The 24,374-nt window shown below is 38.9% G+C and overlaps 2 protein-coding genes across 2 annotated transcripts; both read right to left on the bottom strand.

The window, feature by feature from the left end:
* Positions 1 to 12: 12 nt before the first annotated feature.
* LOC145897118 (sodium/calcium exchanger 3-like) lies at positions 13 to 10,762 on the bottom strand. The gene is made up of 18 exons (XM_082985296.1): positions 10,350 to 10,762; positions 9,747 to 10,056; positions 8,730 to 8,965; positions 8,370 to 8,449; positions 7,642 to 7,752; positions 7,360 to 7,464; positions 6,048 to 6,232; positions 5,465 to 5,564; positions 4,831 to 4,978; positions 4,119 to 4,281; positions 3,683 to 3,806; positions 3,206 to 3,335; positions 2,847 to 2,946; positions 2,568 to 2,634; positions 2,082 to 2,280; positions 1,556 to 1,719; positions 1,059 to 1,217; positions 13 to 975 (listed from the first exon to the last, which is right to left on the bottom strand). The coding sequence occupies exons 1-18, from the start codon at positions 10,575 to 10,577 to the stop codon at positions 849 to 851; spliced, it is 2,736 nt and encodes a 911-aa protein (XP_082841422.1). The 5' UTR covers positions 10,578 to 10,762; the 3' UTR covers positions 13 to 848.
* Positions 10,763 to 13,722: 2,960 nt separating this feature from the next.
* Positions 13,723 to 24,306, bottom strand: LOC145898005 (VWFA and cache domain-containing protein 1-like). The gene is made up of 23 exons (XM_082986457.1): positions 24,160 to 24,306; positions 24,035 to 24,097; positions 22,626 to 22,796; positions 22,072 to 22,280; positions 20,870 to 21,029; positions 20,402 to 20,549; positions 20,138 to 20,203; positions 19,570 to 19,707; positions 19,442 to 19,503; positions 18,764 to 18,896; positions 18,470 to 18,619; positions 18,185 to 18,302; positions 17,838 to 17,949; positions 17,379 to 17,544; positions 16,830 to 16,966; positions 16,442 to 16,605; positions 16,061 to 16,171; positions 15,785 to 15,913; positions 15,151 to 15,334; positions 14,581 to 14,751; positions 14,339 to 14,430; positions 14,040 to 14,176; positions 13,723 to 13,859 (listed from the first exon to the last, which is right to left on the bottom strand). The coding sequence occupies exons 1-23, from the start codon at positions 24,304 to 24,306 to the stop codon at positions 13,723 to 13,725; spliced, it is 3,105 nt and encodes a 1,034-aa protein (XP_082842583.1).
* Positions 24,307 to 24,374: the final 68 nt, after the last annotated feature.

The raw sequence follows: 24,374 nt of genomic DNA, 5'->3' as shown, positions 1-24,374 counted from the left end.
GATCTTTATTAGTAAACTTTGTAATAATTTACACAATGGAGCGATGTAGAAATGCGCAACAAGGAGTCACCAGTCACTGCAGAAGCACAATAGACATATAATTTTTTGTAGGCAGTTCCATAGATATTGAAGGCAGTTGCCACCAAACTGCAGCCAGCCGTTTGTCCTTTTACAATGGAATAAAAGTGAATTACAAGACGGTTGTCAGAAGTTTTGCCATGTTTGTGTTTCGATTGGGATAAGGAAATATTGTGTAACATGCACTGGGCGTTTTCTATTTCTGTAACAAGTAAGTGACAAACATTAAAAACCTGCTTACGACTCGATAGAGTACTAACAGGGTCGGTCGCACCAAATGCGATTTCGAATATTGAAAAACAGTTTTTCTTGGTGAAGTCTCGATGATGACCTGTTTTGGCCCTAAACTGCTGGGGCCTCTTTTTACATTGCGGGGATCCCCTTTCAAGCGCGGGACCCGATTTTATTGAATTGGTCACATGTGCCAAGCACTAATACTTTGTACTAATATTTTTTTGTTGAAACTTTGAGTCCCAAAGAGGAATTCACTCTTGTGTGAAACAAAACACTTTACAGGAAATAAATTAGAAGTAGGAAAATAAAAAATTGCAATAACCCAACCCCACGCAAGTTTTGGACGTAATGTTTTGACTTCTTAAAGTAAAGTGGTTAAAGTGACTGACGAAAATATAATTAAACAGCAAGGGTTAAAACAATATATTTGCTCGAACGCAATCCGACAAAACCCCTCTTTTGTACATCATGCGCGTACTTCCATCGGCATATGATTTTTAGGACCCTTGAATCGCCTGAGCGTCCTTTCCTTGTGCTTAAAAATACTTGTACGACCGCAGCGCCACCACGAGGATGAATGTGAACCAGAGACAGACTAGGAATGATGCGCTCAACCATTTCGTAAGTCGTGTGCCTCCTAACTCGCCTTTGAGAATGAGGCGCCTGAAAAAGTTTTGTGAATTGGAAATTAAATGCAATTATAATATGTAATTAGACGCGAGTATTTAAGGCTTGTTAAGCAGTACCTGAGAAGCAGAACAACGACGCAAACCGCTCCAAACGAATCAAAGAGGATAACTGAAAAGTCAAGACTGGTCGTGTCAACTCTGTACACATCACCTTTTACGTAAGACGTCATCGTACGTATCACCCAGGGAAGACCAAGACCCAGGAAGACGTTGACGCTGCAAACATAAAATGTACACCTACATCGTTTCTGAATGACGTAAAAATGCTGCCAAGCAAAAAATGCTTATCTCGGAAATCATTTAAATCTAAAATTTGGCCTGTTTTTGACTTTCAATAAAGTTGAGATATTTTACCGAAAATGGGGTTTGTCTTCTCAATGTTTTTAACCACTGTCATTTCTGTTGTTAGCGGGTTAGACATTAAAGATATAGATAGGTTATTGTTGGGCAAGCTCGCGAGATGAGGATATATGGGGTCAGTAAAGCATTATAACTCAACAATATGACGTATCAGGAATAAGTAGTAAATTTCTGAAAAATAGCAATTACGTTACCTGTTGCTTCCAGTAATATTGCCAATTGATGCGTCGGCGTAATCATCGTGCAGCGCTGCCGTTCTTGACGCAATGGTGTCCGGCAAACTTGTGCCGAGAGCAATAATGGTGATGCCAGTAACTTGTGTTCTCAAGTTGGCCACGCAGCCCAACAGATGTCCAAGCTGCAGAGAGCAAATACACTCGATTAAGTTCATCCTGTAATATGCGATTTGGCAACTTTATGGACAAAGCCATCTATACTATGGTGCTTTGCTATGTAAGCATTTAATTCGACCCATTTATACAGTTTCAGAAAAGCTAAAAAAATAGTATCTTAAACATACATATAAATTTGGTAAGTATCGTTGGTCCCCCGCATAATTTTAGAAACAATAGGCTACTGTCTGAGTTTAGACACGATCGTAATTAAAGAAGTAATAAACACGCAAGCAGCTTTCTTTGAGAACTAACTGAGATGCACGGCCACAATGCAGAAACGCTTTACACGATGCAAAAACCGTCTCGTTGCAACTCAGATACTCACCTGCTCAATGACTGCAGTCAACATCCCGATGAGGAGGAGGGAGACGACAAACGAAGGGAATCCTCCCCACAAATCACGAGTGGGCGCAAAAGCGAAGAGAACTTTCCAGGGCATGGAGAGAAAGTGCAGAACAAAGTCGCTCGTGCTGGGAGGAATTTCCTCACCGTGTTCATCCACGTCACCTCCTACCGTCATGGCGCTGGAGTCGAAGGCGCAGGTTTATTAGCAATGGGAGCAATGATTTGAATGGGATTTCCAATGCTGGGTATTAATATAGAGCCCCCCGCCGATATCCAATGAAATATTTTGGTAAACATTATTAAACTAGGAAAATTTAAGTACTAAACTATACGTGGTGTTGCACTTTCCTGCAACGAATGAAAAAGTATTTACCTAATAAGTGTAAAAATGAATGAACTATAAAGTAAATCAAAATGGCACTGAAATAAATGAGATTTTTAACTGAAAATGCTTTGGACGACTCACCTTCGGAATTGTCCACCCCATGTGGTGTCGTTTTCTTGAATAAGAACGCGACTGAGGGCGTTTAGACCTAAAAACACGTTCACGTTTAAACATAATTATTTAAAAAAACTGTTCAAACCCAGCGTGGTCAAAGCAATGGATAAAAAAGACTTCCATCGTTACTTATCAAGAAGAATTTAAAACGGACCATAGCTCCTGGCTTTGCACTGCGTATTGCGAACACATTATGTGCTCTTGTATAGTTTAGTAAATTAGTTAGTAAGTTCAAATAAACGTTACCTGATTTATCGAAGTTGATGTTCACGACAGCCGCGCTGTGTTCGCCCAGGTGAGAACCTTGACTGGGATTCCTCAGCACAATCACAAAGTTTTTCGTTTCCTTCAAAGGGCATTATTTTTGTTGTATGTTTTACTTTACTTAAAGCGCTTGTAAAAATATAGATATGTGCGCTATGGTGAACGCACCGGGAAACTATTTTTATATTCAGTAGTTGCGGTTTTCTATCTTGCGATAAAAAAAAACAGCCCAAAATCATTTTTACATCATATGAGTTGTTTGTGATTGTTGTAAATTGAATCAAATTTACAGATTGGGAAGCTTCGGTGAGTTTACAGCAGATTACTGATCAATTTCTGACCTTGATATCCTGGTTGATCACGACCTTAATCTCTTTGGATGTTTCCTGATGCTTGAACTCAAGAACGCCGCTGGCGTGAATGTAATCCGCACCCTCGCTCAAATCGTTGCCTCCCATCGCCGTACCATCTCTGAACAGAGAAAATAAATAATGAAAAAAGGTTGGTGCGTGCGATCCTGCAGTGGCCGTACCGTATGTTGCAAATCGATATGAAGCGGCAATCGTGATTGATTGGCCGAGCAATAACGCAGATTTGCCCGTTAATGCGGACGAGCTATTCGAAGTCAGGATGTCTGTTGGGCCGACGGCGATTAACTTCTTTTATTTACAGCTGAACTATTCAGCGAATTGCTAACACGTATAGTATATTCTAACCTTGGTACGATTTGCTATGCCGCTTTCGCAGCAACCTGAGTTCTTTTGGTGTGGTATGGTCACCATTCAGCAATCGATTGATTAAAAACTGTTTCTACTTACATGGTAGCGTAGTGGACAGACACAATCCCATCGCAACCTCCTTGTCGCATTACTGTCGTCTCCACAACTCCCTTCTTCATGTTTGCATAAATCTGCGACGTCTCGAAGATAAAATCTCCCGGTTCTGCAATAATAAAGCATTTTTATTTTGGACCTACAGGATGGACGTGTCCTGTCGGATCATTCAATTCCTTAACTTACTTTACAGACAGGAACATAACTTAAACGTCATAATGCTATGAGGAAAACGCGTAAGCGAAGAATGTTAAATGGTAATTGTCTCATAAAGTCGTGTTTACACTAGTGATATTTCTCTGCTTCGTTTTTGTGCATCTGAAGAAGTTGATTCATAGAAAAAAAAATAAGTATCAGCGTCCACAATTATATTTTTCTCGCATAGTATTTTATTTGGAAACCCATTTTTTCAATAACTTACTGTCGTCATCGATAATTGTCACCCTGGAAACCGAGGGGTCACCCAAAGTCGCGTCACCGCTTGGGTTCTTCAAGATCACGTAGAAATCGGTGTCTGGATAATACTGATCGTCATTGATAATGGGAATTGAGATCGTCTTAGCGAAGTCGCTTTCCGTGAAAATCTATGATGCAAAGACAAAAAATTGCTTCTGCAATGTTTTTCAAAAAAATGTTTTATGTCGTTGTCGTAAGCGTATACATACTAATTTTTCCAACAGTATGCTATTGCCAATTCAAATACACAAGATATTCTGTAAAGTAATTTTAACCATAAAGAAATGAATCAAACAGTATTTTTTTAAAATTGACCAAACTTTGATTTTCGTCACCATCGAAACATAAAAGCTATATTTTTGCAATTACTGCCATTCTGAGACTTGATTATATTTTGGTTTTCTACTACTTTTGGTTTTTTCTACGTTGCGGCAAAATTTTCGCTACAGAAAAGCGCAGTCAGGCCTTAGGTTTTAAACAAAAATAAACTCACAGCGCTTTACAAACAGAAACCGAACCGCTGCTATACACGTGGTAATCGAGCAAAATGCCCATGGTGATGATTGGCACTCCAAACACTGCATCGGCCGCACCGTGCAAACAATCGTCACTTAAGGCCACGCAAGAGTAAATCCCTCCCAGACACTATTTTCGACCTTCACGACACAAAAGCTCACCAAAGTTCCGGATGTGTATTTAAAGTCTTTGTTGATCTTTGCCGTCCCCTCTCGAGTCTCGTAGTCGACCGAGATTACACCGCTTACTATCTGGGTGTCGAACCGACCGTCCTCATCCGTGGTGGGTATCAACGTCTGCCCAGTTGGCCTGCGAGTCAAAAAGTGACAGAGTTGTTGGATTAAGTGCCGCGAAACGATTCCCGTTACGCCAGTTATTTTGAGACGTTGCGTGGGCGTGAGTGTTATATATTATATTACTTCAACCACACTAAACTACAATGCGCGCGAGACGCTGACCTCAAGTGAAGACACAAATAAGTCTGGAGAAGGATAGAGTTCAATATTCAAAGACATCATTTACCGTTGCAAAAAATTAAATGGCCAAGTTTAAAAATCCATAAATGTGGAAACATAGTTAAGTTTTGTGCAATTTCGTAAGATCGTTAATGCAATAAAATACGTTGTTGTTATTTGTAAGTGCAGAAAAAAACACATTCTACACGCAAACATTGACTACGAAACTGCGTTGAATCGACACTAAGCTGTACAGACATGTGATAAAGGTGTCCATAAAAGTTGGCACAATCCGTCTGTAATGAAATAATTTTACAACAAGAGCCATGATGTTCCTAACCTCCTTCTGCGATGAAGCAGCACATCAATACTAAGTGTTCCCGCGCTTTCGAGTACGGCGTAGGTCGATGAAGCGAACGCTACGTTTCCACTTGACTCGTCTACACATTTTGCAGGTAAAAGCCGATGGTTATATCACCGTGACAGGCCAACACATCACGATTGTCCAATATATTTTCAGTGTTTTTTTTTTATACGGTGTGACTTAGGACAACAATATTTATGCATAAATATTTGCTACTTTGAGAAAGCTACGATGGTTACTTCAAATGGTTAAATGAGTGTTGCAAGAGTGTTATCACATTTAAAGATAAAGCATTTTTAAGTTGAATGAATGTGCACGGTTCCAAATCAACATTTGTTATTGTTGGAGATATAAATCACCGACACCAATGATGTGAGTTAGAATAAATAACTCGCTGAAAAACGCTACGACAAAACCGGACATCGACGACATATATACAACATAAAGCCTGCTGGTGTAATCTCACCGAAATTTTCCAACGGAAAGGCTGCAAGAAGTATTGTTTTTTAATTTCCGAAAACCAAAACCGTACGGGCAAACGATACAAAACAAGCCTTACCACGAATCGAATTATTGGCGTACAACTTGCGAATTGAGGCAAGTTTGGATACGACCGCCAATAAACGAGGCACCTTATTTACTCCGGGCTGGTTAGGGTTTGTTGAATGGCTTGAGGTAATCCCTGTAACGTTATTGGGGAGCTTTCTTCGGCCTCCAATGCTCCGTATTGCGGCGTGACGAAATCTGTGACGTAAATATAGTTAATGTCGAAATACACCGGGAAACTAAGTAAGTTGACATCGACTACGATCAGGAATAAGATTTCAATTTACGACTGAATTCGAAATACACGAAAACATACAACAGTGAACACACAATGAAGATGATATTGACATAACAAAGAATATCTTTATGTTGAGTGGATTGTGGGACAACTCATTTCTAAGAGTCTCATTCCAATTCGTGCTGAGGTTCCTACGATAAATTTGTTGTCAAAGTGTTTCTTTGTAGGTTACCAACCATTTGGTTACATTATAAGAAATTCCCTTCTTGGAATCCCCATAATACCAAAGTCCCTTGCTGAAAGCGCGAATTTCTCCAGTACACAAAACCTATTGGCTTACATTGCCGAACACAGGTCAGCCATGCGCGTGCTTTGTGTACAAGAATGACCGAAACCAAAGGATTATTTACACTTATCAGCGGAAAAGCACGCACAGGCTAGAAGGTGATTACAAATCGCAAACTGGAATTTCTGCAGCGAGAAACGAAACTTTCGTGTCTGGTACTGTTACAATGTTTCAAGATCAACATGACTTCATTGAGGATGTGCTTTGTTTGGTAAATCTGTCTTAAAAGATACAGTCTAGTCACAGACCAAATCTTTTTGCAATCATTTCCGTCCATTTCTAAATCAGTTCGCACAACAGTGAATCCTTTTAAATGTGGTACTGTCGTCATTCACATTTTCCTTGTTCTTCCCATACTTATGCTTTGATTTAGTACTGTGATTTTCATCACGCTAACACACTGTTCATTCCTTGTTACGATGCTTTTAGTTTCATTATCAGGTTGTTACTCCCCAGTTGTCTTTAACTCAGCCCACCCTTATATACTTGGGGCTGGTGTCATTCTGGAAGTAGCCCTTTTACAGTGGTTGTCCTCGCCCCGGGTGCGCCGTGTCCTACAATGCATCCCATGCTTAGCTATCTTATGTGCGGAGCTATCTTACAGCCAAATACACGACCTTATTACTTCCCACTTTTGTTGTGTGTTCGTTGTACGTTTTACAAAAACGAGAAAAGTAAAGTTAACAAGAGGTATGGTTGTATGACAAACAGTTTTGTTGTAACAATAAATTCGTAACTCACCGAGCTCTTGCAAAAGGCTTGTAAACTGGTTCAGGAGTATGCAGGGATGAAATTTGCGGCACGTAATGAAGGTCTGATCGCTGAGTGCAAATTGCTTCCAGGTCCCTAATTTGCAGTGAAGTTTGTCAGAAATATTTTACTGCAGTTATACTACTTCGGACCCGTGTGGATTGAAAGCCATAAAACGGTGCGAACACCGTATGAAGATAAACTACGTTACTTAACAATTCAAAGTTATCCAGCATTTAATCAGTTCATTTTAATTTGACACAAACCAATTACTTGGGGTCGGCTATGGACACTTTTCTCACGTGCCGCAAGGTCGGGGTCCCCACATGTGTGTGGTTGTTGTGAGAGTTTGTCTCGCCGTTGATCGTGTAGATGGAGTCGTTGCTGCATTCACAACAAAAAGTATATTGCGACACCTCAACTTGCTTTGAGGGACACCACAGTGGCGGAAAACAACTCGTCTTTATTTGTTTCCTGCGTTGTGTGGGTGCTATACGTTGAGCATATTACATTACGCGTCACGTTCGAACGTTTACAACGAATGGAAAATAATTAAAACTCTGAATAAGTAAATAAAAAAAGCTGTATTGATCATCTGATTTGGATTAACATGAACAAGTGATTCCCAAGTTTCACTAATCGGTGACGCACTCATTTCCAGCAAAATGTTATAATGACAAACGTAATAGTGAGCATGGAAAATGTATGTTTCTGTTTGAATTCGGTGTTATTTTTAAATTTTACGGTGCAGCGTGTTAGATTGCTGCAATCAAGGAAGTATCGACTTTATTACCTTGAACAGAACTAAAAAACGCTGTATTTAAAAATAGGGCATCTAGTGACCTTTCCTGCGTAACCAGGTACGCAGTTACGTGAACGCGAATGCGGCGGCAGTGGTATTACAAAGGCTGAGTTGCCGAACGCGTAACGTGAGCCGACATTGGGCCGAAATAACCTTGCCGGCCTTGTTCATGTAACAATAGGAGTACATATACACCTACTTATTCGTGTGCGCCTTCTGTTGCGGAGGTAAACGGATGGTCACCGAACCACGGCGTGTCATACTGATTCCATTCGAAACCTGGAAACGCAAAGTTTAAAGAGTTGAAACATATTTTTAACCATAATTCTGGGAAGTATCAGGTGAGGTGGACTAACTCCGGAGAATCAAAAGTTTTGAATGTTATTTACCATGCTTCAATTTGAAAAACCTTTGGTGCAATCTGTTTCTAATCAATGCACTCTCCTCTCCTTAGACACGGCACATTTTGGTTCTTTACGAGACTATGATTTTGCACGTTAAGGGCGACCTCGAGCAGTTTGTAAACAGAAGCGAAGACATTACAAAACATTTGGCTTACTGCTTGATCGTTGATTTGTTGCCCATTGGTTATATCGACGCTGCCGGACGAAGACCTCAGTTTGTGTAACCACCAGCCACTGTCTTGAGCATAGGCCGTAAGCACAAGAGTTGGGAAAAGCAGCAAAGTAACCCACGCCTCCCACGGCTCCACTACATCGGGTGAACTCCATAATAACACAAGGAGGAGCCACACGTAGGCGAGAAGAGACCACACCGAAGTGAGTATGAAGACACCTGTGGAAGATGCAACGTTTACCTGATTATGGCTTTCACAGCTTCGATAAAAAGTAGTTTCTGACAAATAATTGGCACGCAATATAGATAGTATACAACAAGCGTGACCCGCATAACCGCTTTATTTGGATAGGTAGACAACCTGCGATGACATTGTTTGACTTCAATTTGATAACCAAGTTTCAACAAAATTTTTGTCTACCTAGTGGAATATGTGACAATCGTCTTCTTTTATAATGTAGATTAAAAACGAATGTGTTTTGTGAATGAAATGATATTCCCTATTTAGCGTTACTATTATGTCGCGCCCCACAAATATTTTATGCGACATTTTTTGAGTCATTGGCATCAATTGTTTCTCATTGCGGTTGAAATAACGTTTGCGATTCCTTTTTTACCACATGCGCTTGTGGTTTAATCTATGTACGTCATGCCGTATAGTCTGGTTTCAAGTGTTAGTGTAGGGTTATAAACCTCTCAAATACAATATCCATTATTGCATATTGACCGTTATTATTGAGGAAACAACAAGGAAAATGTAATGTTTGACTGTAAGATTTCTAACCGCAAGCGAAAGCAAGAGACCATTTGGTGTTCATCGTTATTGTTTAATTCGTTTTTTTACTTGGTCTCAGAAATGTGAACTAGACCACTTTTTAACTCTCCGACACGGATCAGGTATCTCACCGATTTTGCACAAAATTTAAAACATTCGGTTTTCAAGATACTATTTCGCCGGAAGCGATTGTGCAAATACCGAGCAATGTAACACGCCACCTACCAACGTCACGTATCTTCTTTACGTCAGGGGAAGGCACCGACACGATGCAGATAGCGGTAATGACAAGAAGATTGAACGCGGCGCTGCCGACGATTGTATAAAATCCCAACCCTCCATCTCTCTTAGTTGATCCTGAGAGTATCTCGTTGAGCGCCTCCACGGTTGCCAGGAGGATCTCAGGGGCACTGCTTCCGAGAGCCAGGAGGGTGAGGTTTGCGACTGTCTCGTTCCAGATGAGGACCTCTTTATTCACACTCTTTTGTTTCTCCTCATCCCACATAATGATGGTGCGTTTTTTGCTTGTGATGACCTGTTCAAAATTTGAAAGAGGATTTTTCGCATGAAAACTTCACCATTTCTGCCCTCAAAATGGCCAAACAACAGCCTGAATACACATTGTTATAATTGTATATATTTTTTTGTTTGTAGTTTTACTTTAAACTAGCAAAAACGGACATTGAAATAACATATCGGACATTTTTAAGAAAGTTAAGAAGTAAAGTTGACTTGTTTCAGACAATTCCAAACGACTTAACAAAGAGACAATCAAACTACGCATTTGTAACCACTTAGTTGTTCTGCTGGGGTATCTTCGAAACATACCTCGATGCTAGTCATGAAGACATCGCTGCCAATCGCCACTCCAATGAATAGGTATATTATTGCTAGTATGTAGAGGGCTCCGCGCATTGCGGGTGACCACAGGTTTTCGGCGGGAAGAAGAAGCCAACTTTCGCAGTAACCCGACGTAAAGTTGCCGGTGTCGTCTATCGGAGCATACTCAACGATAAAACCGTTCGTAAAATAGGTTGTAACGTTCCTGGTCGCCATGCTTGGGTCTCAGTATCTCGGTAGCGATCACGGGCGTTTGGTTACAATCGTCAGTTCCAGTGCCTCGCGAGGTCAGATGGCATTTAACTGAACGCTATATTACAAAGGAATACAATAAATAATTGATCGATTTCCCCTCCGTGATCTCTTGAAGGGTAGACAGGTACCCTGTGCGTATACATAAAAAAAAGTTCTGTAATTGAAAACATAACATTCCTTTATGTAGATAATATATGAATATATTCACACATGCTGGCCGCGATATAATACAACTTCATAACATGGAAAATAGTCACAACAATTTCGAATTCGGGATATTTCAACCTCAATGTATCCTATAACCTTTTTGAGGTGAGCACACAAATCCACATTATAGGAAAGTGCTTTGTCATTTTGAAATCCAGAGTGTCCATTAGAGAAAACGCGGATTTGTCAATCGATTTAATAACATTGTCCAGCGTTTTGTATGTCGCAATGGTAAATGGCTGTGGTAGTGTTTTGACACAAAAAGATTTTGCCAAAATAGACACTAACTTAATTCTTTGAAAAGACCTTCGGAATCTGTTTCTATTGATTTTACTTGTCGCCATTATTGTGCCAATAAAAGTCTGTTGGATTATGAATACATGTAGATTTTACATGTCTCTTATTTCATACACTGCTTCCGCTGGCTGTACACACTTTACAACATGTGCGCTATCCTCGAAAGAAAGGAGTGTTTCATTTATTATATGGTTGCAAGCTTTACAGGATATGAAGCAATCACTCGGGGAAACGGTTAGGTCCCCCAACAAACAGATCGATATCAAAGGGTCACGGCTTTTAATCAAACCCCGGCGCCTGGTCGTTTATACACGGGATCGTGACATTTTCACCTGCTCTGACTCCACACGGGCGGGCGTTAAAACCAGCAAGATTAAAACCAACTAATTAAATAAACACTAAAGTGGTGTCTGAGGGCATAAATCTGATGATAACATACCGATAAACGAGTTTTTTCTTTGCGTGCTTGTATTAAAAATTGCTTTTGAAGATTTAAATCCCGTTCATTGCTGAGAGTAATGATCAACTAAATGTATGAGATTTGCAAAATGCCGGGCAGGTTATTTAAATTGGCCCAAAACATCCTTTGAACCTTTTGCCTTCAGGTCACCAACCACAATAAACATCGAGTTTCCATGATTACGTACTTTGACGACAACTGCCTAACTCAACCTCACACCCTGCAAAATTTTAACGCCTATGTTCTGTGTCATCTCGTTCTTTATACTGGCAATATCTTTTGCTTTCGAATACTTATTGCATCAGGCTTGAAAAGGATATTTCGGGGAAATGGAAACCGCTAATATAATAATGTTCTTACATCATCTTCCGCCCGCACAAACGAATACACCTCCACTGCGGCCAGAGCAAACTGATTGTCGAAACATTTCGATTTTTCCGGTAATATTACACCGCGCACAGACGCATACAAAAGACTCCGGCAGCGTTCGACAATGTCGCCGTCGATCGCATATTGTTCTCGAGTGCGCTGCGCTATGGCTTTAAATGGTGTTTCTCCATCATATATCTGCGCGTTACGCAAGTTCGTATCTGTACGTTTTATTCGGATATGCCAACGACCGACCTATGGTTCAACACCTGCTGCTACCTGTAACTTGACCGTCCCTTACCCATATCTGATCCTTCCCAGTGTTGCTGGAAATTCCTGCCTCAATGTCTTGGTAAATTTCACGTGTTTCTTCCAACAACACAACTAAATATGCCTCTAACAAAATATATTTTTTTTCATCACGACGCTTCGACTTGTTTTGTTTAGCACAATCTCCTTGCTCAAACCATGGTTTTATGATATAGTGTTCGCGGACAAATATTGGCATTGTAGGCGAAGTATCATATTATGTTATGGTTGGAATAAATCTTTACACAGCAAGGGCTTGCCCCAACTCAAGCAAAAATTTTTTTTACGTTAAAGTTTTGCAAGTAGTGCAGACCAAAAATGCAAAACTCTGCGCGAAGCAATTTCGCCAGCAAAATCCCAAAATCAGCCTCGCCTGTGATTATAACAAAACTATCAATTCGACACAAACACACAGAAAAGGCGAGTAAACTCCTCCACTTTTCTGTATTTCCGAAACTGATCCTTTAACTCAAACCTCAAACAAACGGAAGCGACGAACAAATCTTCCAAAGCGCAGCCCCACTGTCCCTTCTGTCTTGTGCAAACAGAGAGCTGAGGCGCTTTCCATTGATCGGCGCCCGATTTGCGGTGCGGCTTTAGGGGCGTTAATCGCAGATCCGAATTGTTCGTGGGGATGACCGAGCCGGTCGAAGGAGATTTGAATGGCCGGAAGATAAATCCCTCCCGTTTGGCGAAATTAATGCACCGCTGCGAATGGCAGTCCATCGGATCAGCTGCCCGACCCATGCGTGTCACTCGATGACCTATACTATGTAGCTGAACAACGAGCTTTTTTTCTTGACAGGTTGGTTTAAAGAAGCCGCTCGTAGCCGACGACGCGACGTTTGAGCATCATAATCCGTTTCATTTGCTCGAGTGCAAAAGCTCTGTTGTAAACGTTCGATATTCCTCTACAGTAGTTCCCTACACACTGCTTACGAAATTAGTGACGTTTCACGATGCCAGCATTTGTATAAAAGACTTAATATGACGTCATAATGGTTATTTCTGCTAAGGTCACAGCGGTACATTGCAACGCTGCTGAATAGTCCATGTGCATAATTATACGGGATCCCCGGATTCATATTTAAATTTCACTTCTGTCACATACAGGCGTTCAGTAGGTCATGCGCGGGTGTTACAAGGGCTGTCAAATCAATGTGTTAGGCAGTTCAACGGTCTTACTAAAACATGCCATCAAATATTTACGCCATGTACTATAAAATGCGCTACCAATTGAACCATGAAAATAACAAAAGTATTGCAAATATGCAAACAAAGAAATTGAATGATTTATGTTCCAAATTCACAGTTTATCAATACGTGCCTTGGGTAAAAAAAAATTTTTTGTTGAAAAATCCTTCCAAAGATATGTTAAGGTTAATATAAAATGTATTACACAGTTATGCTATCTTTTAAACTTTAACTTTAAATTTTAGTTTTAATGCTAAACATGTTTTCGATTCACAGAATGTAACTAAAACAAATGTAAAAAAATACAGCAAATATGATTGAAGTTGAAGACATGCTGACCGAGTTGCCAACATTTTCTTTGGAAGCTAATGTTGTCGTTTGTGTTTCAGATGTTTCCATCGGCATTTCTGTCGCAAATGAAAGGAAAAAAGGCAGTGAACTAAAAATTAAGCGGTTACTAAAACAAATTATTATTGGACCAATTGTTGCAGTTTGTTTTGCACTGGTAACCTAGGTGTTTAGGTATGGGCTTGCAGCTCCTTGAAAATACAAAGATATGCAAAGATAGTTTATTGCGCAATTCTTACCCGTAGTAAATTCCTCACTGATATTTTTCGCAGCAAAGCCCAATTCGTAACACTGATCGAGAAGGTTTAAAGTTTCAACAGGTGTTGCAAGTTTCTTCAGTTTTGAAACCTCGGGTAAACATGGTCGAGGGCTTGAGCTAAAAATTACCACCATGGGTAACTATATACGCGTCGAGGTGATTGTTTATCTTTATTGGTCGGATTAATTAAACGATAATGCATGCTTTACTCTTCTTTCATGTTACAAAAGTAGTAAAGTCATAAAAAAAACTTGCACTGTATAAGTAAGGTTACACTACCTGCTCAATATATAACGGTTCGTACAGGGATTGTAATATTTGCTCTCGGAATAGCACGGACAGCTGCATTGTGCTTGTCCGAAGCACGGTGGCTAAAGATTAAGAAAACAACTCATAAAAAACAAATATATTTTCGCAACATTATTGCCACAAACCAAGATGCTTAGAAAACGTTCAAAACTTTAATGCAACAGTTAAACCTTTTTCTATTTTGATGAATTGATAAACACGTTTTGACGTACTTGAGGATTGGAATAACAACTCGTACAAATTGGAGAAGGATTCGAACAGCCACCGTATGACAAATTTGCTATAACCAGGTAAGCATTTGTTCCATTAACAGGTTTTAGTTCAAAGTAATTACAGCTGGGGTATCCGGTGGTCCCAGCGTAGATTCCTTGACTTGGTGAGATCTGAAATATCGAGATTGGTAATGAAATGTTTTAGACTATAAGATAGACATTAGTATGGCAATTGACATGACACGTTTATCCACATTGTTAGGCCCAAAGGTTGCAAGGGTTGTAGCACGTGAGCACTTTGAAGTAACGATTTTGTTTCCCTAGTAATAACAATCATAAAACGGTCACGGAAGCAGGGAAAGCGATGTTGTAGCAGAAGAATATTTTCCTGTTACCCCGTTTTATTTAGTTCATTTGAGTTTATTTCTGCAAGGGATTTGTGAGAAACCTTTTTTCTCGAGATTCCGGGCTCTACATTTGAAAGTAGGCTTTATCAGATTCTAATAATCGGTTCTGCCTTCCTTATTGTCTAAGTTTTTTATGTGTTGTCATGGTCCAATGGAACGAAACCTCATAAGTTTGTTGAATGCGAGCATTGGCGATGTTGGAACATTCCCTTTTCTGCAAAACTCCGTCGGCCGCCAACACAGCTGCTATTTGTGGTTCCCATTTAGCTATACTGTACTCCCGGACTGGAAATAATAACCATTCTGGTGCCGAAACCACCCACCCGCCATTATCAACGAGTATGCACCTGAAAAAGAATGCATTGTGGAAAGTAATACCGCTGGTTGTAATATTTGGACAGCGCATAAGACACATAAACGACCAAAGATTATTTACAGGAGTTATTCTTAAAAGTGTTCAATTATTTTAGAATCAATGTATGTTTTACAAGGATTTTATATGTTTATTACACGAAATTAGGCTCTTTGTCAACATCTAGTGGTAAATGATAAAAGAGTACGGTTTGAATGAAGGACAAAATTTACAGTGACCAATTTGTAAAGGTGCACTTTTATTCTTATCTAAACCCTCTCATATCTTAGTTATGAAACAGGTCATTGGTGCTACAACCAAAAGACAGTGCATTGGATGCCGTGCGTTGCCAACCAAAATTTAACAAAGAAAATGTCGATACGGGTTATGTTTTGTTAGGGCTGGATACAATAAACGGGAAAAACAGAAATTGCGACTTTGTTACTTGTATTGCAGAGTTTGATTGCAAATCGGATAGAGATCGACGACCAACTCATGAAAGTGTGACATGGCAATATCTGTCCCCATAACACCGATCGGTTCGTCAATCGCAGGGTCGTTGATTCCTCCAGGTCTGCAGTAATGACACACATTGAAATCAATTGAACATGACCGAAACTTTCTTTACAACACGATTTTCACAAAGACGGTATGAAAATAAGCACATAGAAAACAAAATCATGGTGATTTATTGTTTGAGAAAAACACAAAAAATACTTACTTTCCCTCGAATAATGTTTTGGCGAGTGTAACGACCCCTAATCCACTCAAGACGTCCGTATACGGAGGGGTTATAATCCATTTACCACGGTTCGCTTGTGCGAGTTCGTACCTGGACGTAACATTATTACTTTTTTGGAAACTCGTCGGATCAGTCATGCTAAATATGTTGTACGCAGTATGGGGTATTTTGCGAAAAAGAAAAAAATGCTATTCTCAAAATTGTCTTTGTTTACACTTGTGTGTAAGAGTTGATTGCATCTTTAAATCCTAACACGATAAGCAGCATCTCTTTGCCAGCTCTTGATATTCCCATGTGACGTTACATCGACATACGTTCGGTTGTCAGTCGAAACGTATAAGAATTAACATAATAAGTTACCATGATCTTGTTACAGGATCAAAATTCCTTGGCATTTGAGTCCCAGGAAATATTCGGAACATTCCTTCCTTGGTGGCCACGTAACGCCATAAGGTTTCGTTATCGTTTACCTCCCATAGATCGTTGACTTTGTAAGTCGCCACGACAGCATCCTTAACGCCATGCTGAAAAAATTGGAACACCTGAAGCAACCCCCTAGGTTTTCCTGCTTATGCCACAGTTACCACTTAGTCAACTGAATTTTGTGTTTTCATAATTAACCATACAAAGCGTAACCAACATCACACATTACATGAAGTAATATAGAGATACGATAATGTTCGATAGTGGGTTTGCGATTTCATGAACGAATGGTTCCTAAATGTACTGAGCGGATATTTTTACTCACCTTCAAATTAGTCTGGTTTGTGTTGTTTTTCTCCATATAATTGGTTAGAGCTTCTACAAAGCTGGCATTATTGCTTTTGAGGCGAAAATGTGCAGAATTTCGAAAGGATCTTGTCGCCAGTGCAACGGCGCTTTTATCTAAGAGTAACGATATTCCAATCATTTGCGATCGAGTCAATAACACTGGGCCGTGTGGCACACTTTTCTATTCCATCAAAACCCGCCTATTTCATATTTAACAAAAAAAATTAATGAGATTACATAGAAACGTCTTTGGAATATATTCAATCACATGCACGAATGTGTGTTTACGCACCGGTTAGAGTCAGCACACAGCTAAACGTAAAACAATCACACTTTTTTTTGGTAATTTCACTTTAGTAGTGGTTGTATGTGAATCAATTAAGCCAGAATGTGAATCATTTCACTCACTCCCTTATACAAACCTTTTCACAAAACTTATTGAACACATGACTTAAACTGACAGATCAACCGAGAACCACCTAAAGGACACCGGAAAACTGTACGAGTGCCCTTATGTTCTAATTACCTTTAACGCATACTTTTCCACTGTACCGACAAGTTGTCTTTGGTGGTACGAGATCGAATCTGTGGTAAAGAAATGTTCCTGGTTGAAGTGATTCTTGTGGGGCCAGAACGGTTTGCACTTCTTCATCTGCCAGAACCACACAGAGGGAAAACTTGGTTCTAGGAATCTGAATCGTTTTAGGAGTTTTTGAAAACCTCTTGATTAAGGTTGTAGGTTTGATTATATTATCAAGGCATCTAAAACAGACCAGAGTGGATTTTTACTCGATCCTTGTGGTTCACATGAGGCCGCAGGCGACTTCTGACAGTTATTTTCACGATTTATTGGGATTAACATTGGAGAGTGACATTATCCAAATAAATATATATTTATGATCAAATGTTACTTAACTATGTGATAACTTATACTCCAAGCCCGAAACAACATGTCGTGAATTGTACCCTTCTACTTTTTATTCACCTGACTCCAGAAATAAGTTGAATTCACTTGCACTTCCCTCATTGGATACATTTGGCTGCTGCCCCCAGATAAAACTCGGGTCGTCATAAATGTTTTGTTTCCTGAGCCACCTCTGTCAGGAAACACAGTACAAAGTCAAGTGTTGACTATACAGCAAGCAAGCAAAATGATTAAGCTGTAAGTGTAAAAAGTAACTTTTTTTGGAAAAAAACAAAAAGTTATTTGTTGTTTCAAATGTTATATGGACCCAGTGAGCAACACATCGATACAACAGCAGTTACTGTATTAGCTAAAACAATTGTACTTTCCAAACTTTAAGCACAGTCAAATATCACGAGAGTAATTACCTTTTCATTGACTCGAACACTGACAGAAATTCTTCGTTCCGTTCGAACGCCGTCGCTTCAACGAACAACGGTTCCGAATCAGCAGCGTAAGCGAAATTCGGATGATTAATGATTAAGCCTGAGGTAAAACATGCCAATGTTTTTATCAATGTGGGCCAGTCTCTTTATTCTCAAAATGTAGAGTAATTCCGTTTTTAGTGTTTCTAAGCCAGAGGTGTTGGAAAAAATCATTACAATTTGCGCTTACTATGTGTACAACAAGTGTGCAATGAATTTCAGTTATACCTTGATCATTAATAACAAATGAGTATGACATTTCGTTAGGTCTGAAGTAACTCGAATCAGCGAATAGTTTTTCCATTGCTATGTCAACTGCAGTGACTCCAACCAACTTTCCTTTCAAGTAGACTGGTAAACTGGTAGTAATTACTAGTTCTAAAAAATATTTGAATCATGTTGTTTTTATTTTATTGCATTAGGTTTTAAAACACTTACAGCAAAATATAACACAGTCTATTTGCCTACGTCAGCAACGACTGTTGATTTTATAAAATTGAGCAAAATTGGTTTTACGCAGACCTGAGTTTGCCATGTGGGGAACTGTCCATATGGGATAGTTGGGTTGATTTTCACCAATGGAGAAGAAATTGTAATAAGAAGCCATTTTGTTTCGAAGATTTGAAGGTTGGGTAACCGCTGTATACGTTCCATACTTGGCGGCAACAAAAATAGCAATATATTTTTGTTATCACATCCAACAAAAAAGAATAAAGTTAATCCATTTATCCTGATTACCATGAACCGATTTACCCCTAAAACTAAATCACCAGGTAAATCAACTAGTATACGTACAACTTCTTACATGGGACAAAATGCTCATATAATAACATGAACCATAATTGTGAAACCATAGATGCTAATGTAAGTTATGATGTACTTTATGATGCAAAGCGTCCATTTGTGTAATAAGGCCTACTTTTTTTCATCAACTTCGTGTATATGACCGAGACAAAGTGTTACATATTTTTATCGCCATCTCCTTACCGCCCCTAGCGTTCGCTAATATGTCATCTATGACTGCTTTTGGGTGTGGTGACCTGAGACTATGTATGCGTGGCAGTAACGCAATGGACTCGTTGTGTGAAGAGCTTATTTTGTTGGGCCGCTTTCACGTTTTTAATAAAGGCATATACACCCTAAGCAGGTCCTAAGAAAGATAAACGTTACAAAAGTACCTTACGTTACAAAAGTACATACCTTTCTACTTGTTCCCACTTCGGCGTATGTAGAGATAGCCATTTTGCGCAAAGTTGCAAAGTCTTGATAAATGATACAATGTATCAGTACCGTATGCTTACTTATTTCAAGTAATGAAAATCACCTACCAGCATAATAACCAAGACTGTAGGTCAGTATGACCACCGAGTTTCCGAGCGCAGCACTGTGAAGATTTACAGCATCAAGGATGGAATCCTGTGCCTCAGTTGGGAGTCCATCGGAAACAAACAAAATTGCACGATCCTCTACAAATAGACAGGTATGGGTTTCTTACTATTTTGTGCATTGCGGAACAAGAGCATATTCAACAGAAGGAGCGGAATCAAAATTGCAAATTTCTAAAACTCGTGATTATATTTTTGATACACAATGTTCGAAAATTTTCTTGATCAGTGCAACTTCGTTATTTTAAAGACCTGTTCTTCGTAATATGTGGCAACAAGTTGTAACTTGGTTGTAATAAAAGTCGGTTGTAATAAAAATCTCGTAATATTATGCCTTATGAAAGAACAGTTCTTTAAAACTAGTGTTATATATATGCAGTATTTTCTGGACGTCTTGCTGCTCATAACCAATACATGATAAGACGAATAAAATAATCAAATAAACGATATAATGCATCACCACACAATTCTCCAAATAAACAATTATTAGGCACCAAACAAACGCACAAACCAAATTGAGACGAGTTTTTGAAGAAAGTAAATGCACTGCTTAGAGCTGGTACATAGGAAGTTCCGCCTGCAAAGTAAACACGACTTAACGTAGAACCAGATATTATTGTTTACCTTAAGTTGCACCAAATTTAATTCGCCATTTTGTGTGTAAGGGTTGATCTACATTAACATACAATTCATAGCTCTAATATAAATTTGAATATATAATCATGGTAATACGGCACCAGGTTTAATGCTCCTTTAATAACAAGCTACATCTTACCGCTTGCTGCAATACTGTTGATAAAAGCATTAACTTGTTTCTTGTTCTGAGGTGTAGCTCGTGAAAACGTGTTGCGAAAGCAATCACCGTTGGGATTGTTTGTACCGGGATATACTTGAACGTCGTGAGAGAATAATACGACGGCAAACTGCGACGGCAAGTACAAAATATTCAGAAAACCGATTTTATATCTAACAAACACTTCCAACTAAAAAGTAATTATTGTAAGCAAGACCTATCAAAATTGTGACATTCCAACATTATTGTTCCATTTAAAAAAAAAACTTTTGTAGCGACAGTTTAGGGTGTCAGATTGCTTGTTAGTTAAAGTTTGGCATGTGGTTGTTTCTTTTCAGGATTACCACTGAATATTAAATATGATTACAATGTTTTTTTATATTTGATAACGTTATCTAAAGCTAAGTTAAAGCGATAAATGTATTTTTTTTCGCTTCTGGTTTCGCTTACCTCGTCGTAATAGTTTAGAGTGTTTATTATACTTTGCGCTGCTTTACGAGCCATTTCCATGTAAGAATCTGCGCCATAATAGGTAGACATGGACCCACTTTTGTCTATTACTATTACAATCTGTTTACGCCTTGGTGTCTTGCTGTGAACGTACCACGATCTAAAAAAGTGAAAACAATTCCCTTCATTAACTACGAAAAATTCACCGGACTACGAAAATTCATGCCACCGGCGAAGTTCAAGCTTACGACCCTGGACACAGGCCCATGTTCTGCAGACTGAGTTTTATAGTCGCATGACCAATTCTATGGCACAAAACGCAACATTAAACAACATTATTTCTCAAACCACGCCTACAGACATATATACTGGAATACTGTGGGTGCGTGAAGTTTTAAAGTTGTTTCTTTAAAATTTTTGTTGAGAAGTGACTGAAAAATAATGATTGTCCAGCATGAAGGATCGCGAAGAATTTGAATCACTCAAAAGGAGCCTTATTTAGGATCTTCACTACAGTAAGCACACAACCAAAAGCAAAGCACGTCCTCGCATGTCAATGCACTACAAAACATTCACATGGCAATGCTGAGTATCACACATCGATCAGAAGGTATGATGACAACACGTACAGCGTGAAAAATTAACAAAAAACATTTAAGGATTCGAATGACTTGTAAAGGCTGCAAAATTCGTTTATTGAACTTTATTTTTATTTTGTGATGCTTTCTTTATTTCAAAATACCTCAAAAAATTAAAAATCAATCGCACCTTAAAAAACATTTGAAAAGATGCAGTGGGATATGTTAGTTGTTGCCCATAATGTACTTTTTGTGAATTTCAAAACCACTAAATAAACGACAGCGTAACTGGAATTCGTTGTATATATTGTTGTGATGGGGGCCAATTTTAACCAGGTAAAGACGCCCAGCACGCGTAAAGTTTTTTGGCAAAACAATAATATGCGATTGACGACCTTTGTTTTGTTTCCAAAACCGTTAACAAGCGTAGTGCAATAATAAGCACTAATATGAACGGCCACATTCGGTCCCCGGACCACGTTCTACGTGAAGAAAGAAAATACTTTTTTTATGTTTAATATAGGTTCATGTGGGAAGAAATTTTCCAAGTAAATCTGGGTAAAGTTTTTGCTATTGATTCACTTAATGTACATGTTAAGACCAAGAAACACAAAACTTATTTACCTAAATCTGTTGTCGTATGATCCACAGCTGTTCGCTTTGGTGGCTGGGAACTGAGTGGTGACACCTTGTTCGCTGCCGAAGTATTGCCACTTGAGCGACGGCAAACTTCGCAAATTATCAACACAAGCATCTCTGAACGCGTTCTGGAGACGAACCGCAAATGATTGCGCGCTGGATGAAACCAACTCACAAACTTTTGAAGTTGAAACCTGCAAAATGGTGCACGGTTATAATGTTTTTGGTTTTTCGGAGATTCAGACAAAACACCGACTTTTACTTTCAACTGAAATTGCTTAAATAGTCGCAAATTATTTAACAGCATACGAATGTCCTTTTTATCAGCATTACCGTCGTCCTTTTATTATTTCCATATTTCGCTCCAACAGACAAAAGACATTTTAGTTTGCCCAGGTGGAATATTACAAAGGCGCAATCGCACAAATCTCCTGGCGATATTTTATAGATTTGTACGTTATGTTTGTCACAAGTTGGTCATTCTTATACATTTCATACTCTTTGGAATTTTTTTGTACAACAACAGTTTTTAACCTTACCGGCTGCTGAAACCTCGTGTAATTCTTAAGTTCCTCAAATGAAATATTGCAACATTGCTGATTGGCGGTTGTGTTCATGCTGGTCCCAAGATAGGAGTAAACGACTGTATTACTCAAACGATGTAGTGCTCTTTCACTTGACAGAAACTTGATACTCAGTAAGTTTGAAATCTGGAAAAAGCATTTTGTGAGCACATAGTGTTTCAATTTAAATCCAAACCCAAATTTCGGGATTCCGATATTCAGTTCATATTTCGCTAAAACTGAATCAACGCATTTTTTATATATTTCAGTTTAGTCTTTTATTTTGTATAATGTAACGCAATACGAGCCAAGCGGTTTAAAAGTAAATCTCAGCCACGCAATCAATGAGTTGATTTGAAGACCACTTGATACGAAATATGACTGGAAATTTTTGTGCTTAAATGCCAGCTACGTCACTGAGCACAACTTTTTGACTCCTGTTATACGAGTAATATTACCAAACTTATGATAATTTTTTCTATGGTGTTATTGCAAAGAAACATATATCCCGGGTTATGTTCTAGATTGTCGAGAACTGGAACCGTCAAACCGGAAATTACAACGTCGCGTTTCGTGGAAGTACCATTAAATTACGTCATGTTAATAACCACCTTATAGGTGAGACCTTATAGGTTGAAACAGTGGCCATCTGTATGCAGCTTACACATTTAATAGCCACGACTGAACCCAGCGGATTCTTTAATCGCTAATTTCTTAGAACTTGAAAATGTGAAATTGCTATTTATAAAATAACTTGTCTATGCCAGTAATACATTAATCGAAATCGAACAATCGCCTTTTCGAAATTAGCATTTCAGCGAAAATCTTTTTGCATCCACACGGCGTTTCAAAAATTGCTTTGGTTTAAAAACTGTCATAAAATCCCAGGTTTCGTGCTCGGGAAAACCCTGGTTCAAAACACGGTTAGTCACTGGCTGATGGAAAAACATGTGTTTTGAACCAGGGTTTTCCCGAAGCTATCGTGACGTTTTGTAACAATGATATTACCAACGAAGGATGACAGTTATGACGAAGCCTACTTCTTACGCAATGATGGAGTTTCGATCAGGCACACGGGAAACTACTGGATTGGCATAAAAAAAAACCTATCCCGCACAATTACGACATTGTTTTACGTTTATTAACCCAGTGCAGCCTTTTTTAAACAATATCCAAACCTTCAAAGCTCATTTATTCTTCAGTTAAAGCAAATTTATTTATTTTTAGGCTTAAAAAATAAATCGAACTTTTTGTAGTTTGTACAAAGCGAATTTGTGCTTTTGATATTCAAGACTAATAAATTTAAGACAACTGGTTTATTTAAAACACCACGATATAATGTTAGCTTGGGACGACTATGGTCCTAAAGGTGAACACAAACCTACCTCGTTGAGAAGAGTAGTTCCGCTTAATATATGTCTTTCATATCTCAAGCTGTTCAGGTGGTCCTAAACCAAAGGTTTGCAATCAGGATAAAAATGTGTTAAAAACTTTGATAAAAATATTCCACCTGCATTTCGCTGTATTTCAGCGACGACTCTGTAAGTTCCTTTACTTTGTTAGCCAACAAACTTGCATCCACTTCTGGTATGATTTTCGCCTCCACAACAACTCCGAAACAAAGTGAAAGGTAGATGACAACCACAGGTGATTTCATCATAGCATATATTCGCGATGTCATTGTAAAAAAACAACAATCCAGTCGACCAATCAGGCCTACTGAGT

The sequence above is a fragment of the Ascidia mentula genome, chromosome 4 (genome assembly GCF_947561715.1).
Source record: "Ascidia mentula chromosome 4, kaAscMent1.1, whole genome shotgun sequence".
NCBI classification, from domain to species: domain Eukaryota; kingdom Metazoa; phylum Chordata; class Ascidiacea; order Phlebobranchia; family Ascidiidae; genus Ascidia; species Ascidia mentula.
This window is presented reverse-complemented; position numbering and strand designations above follow the sequence as displayed.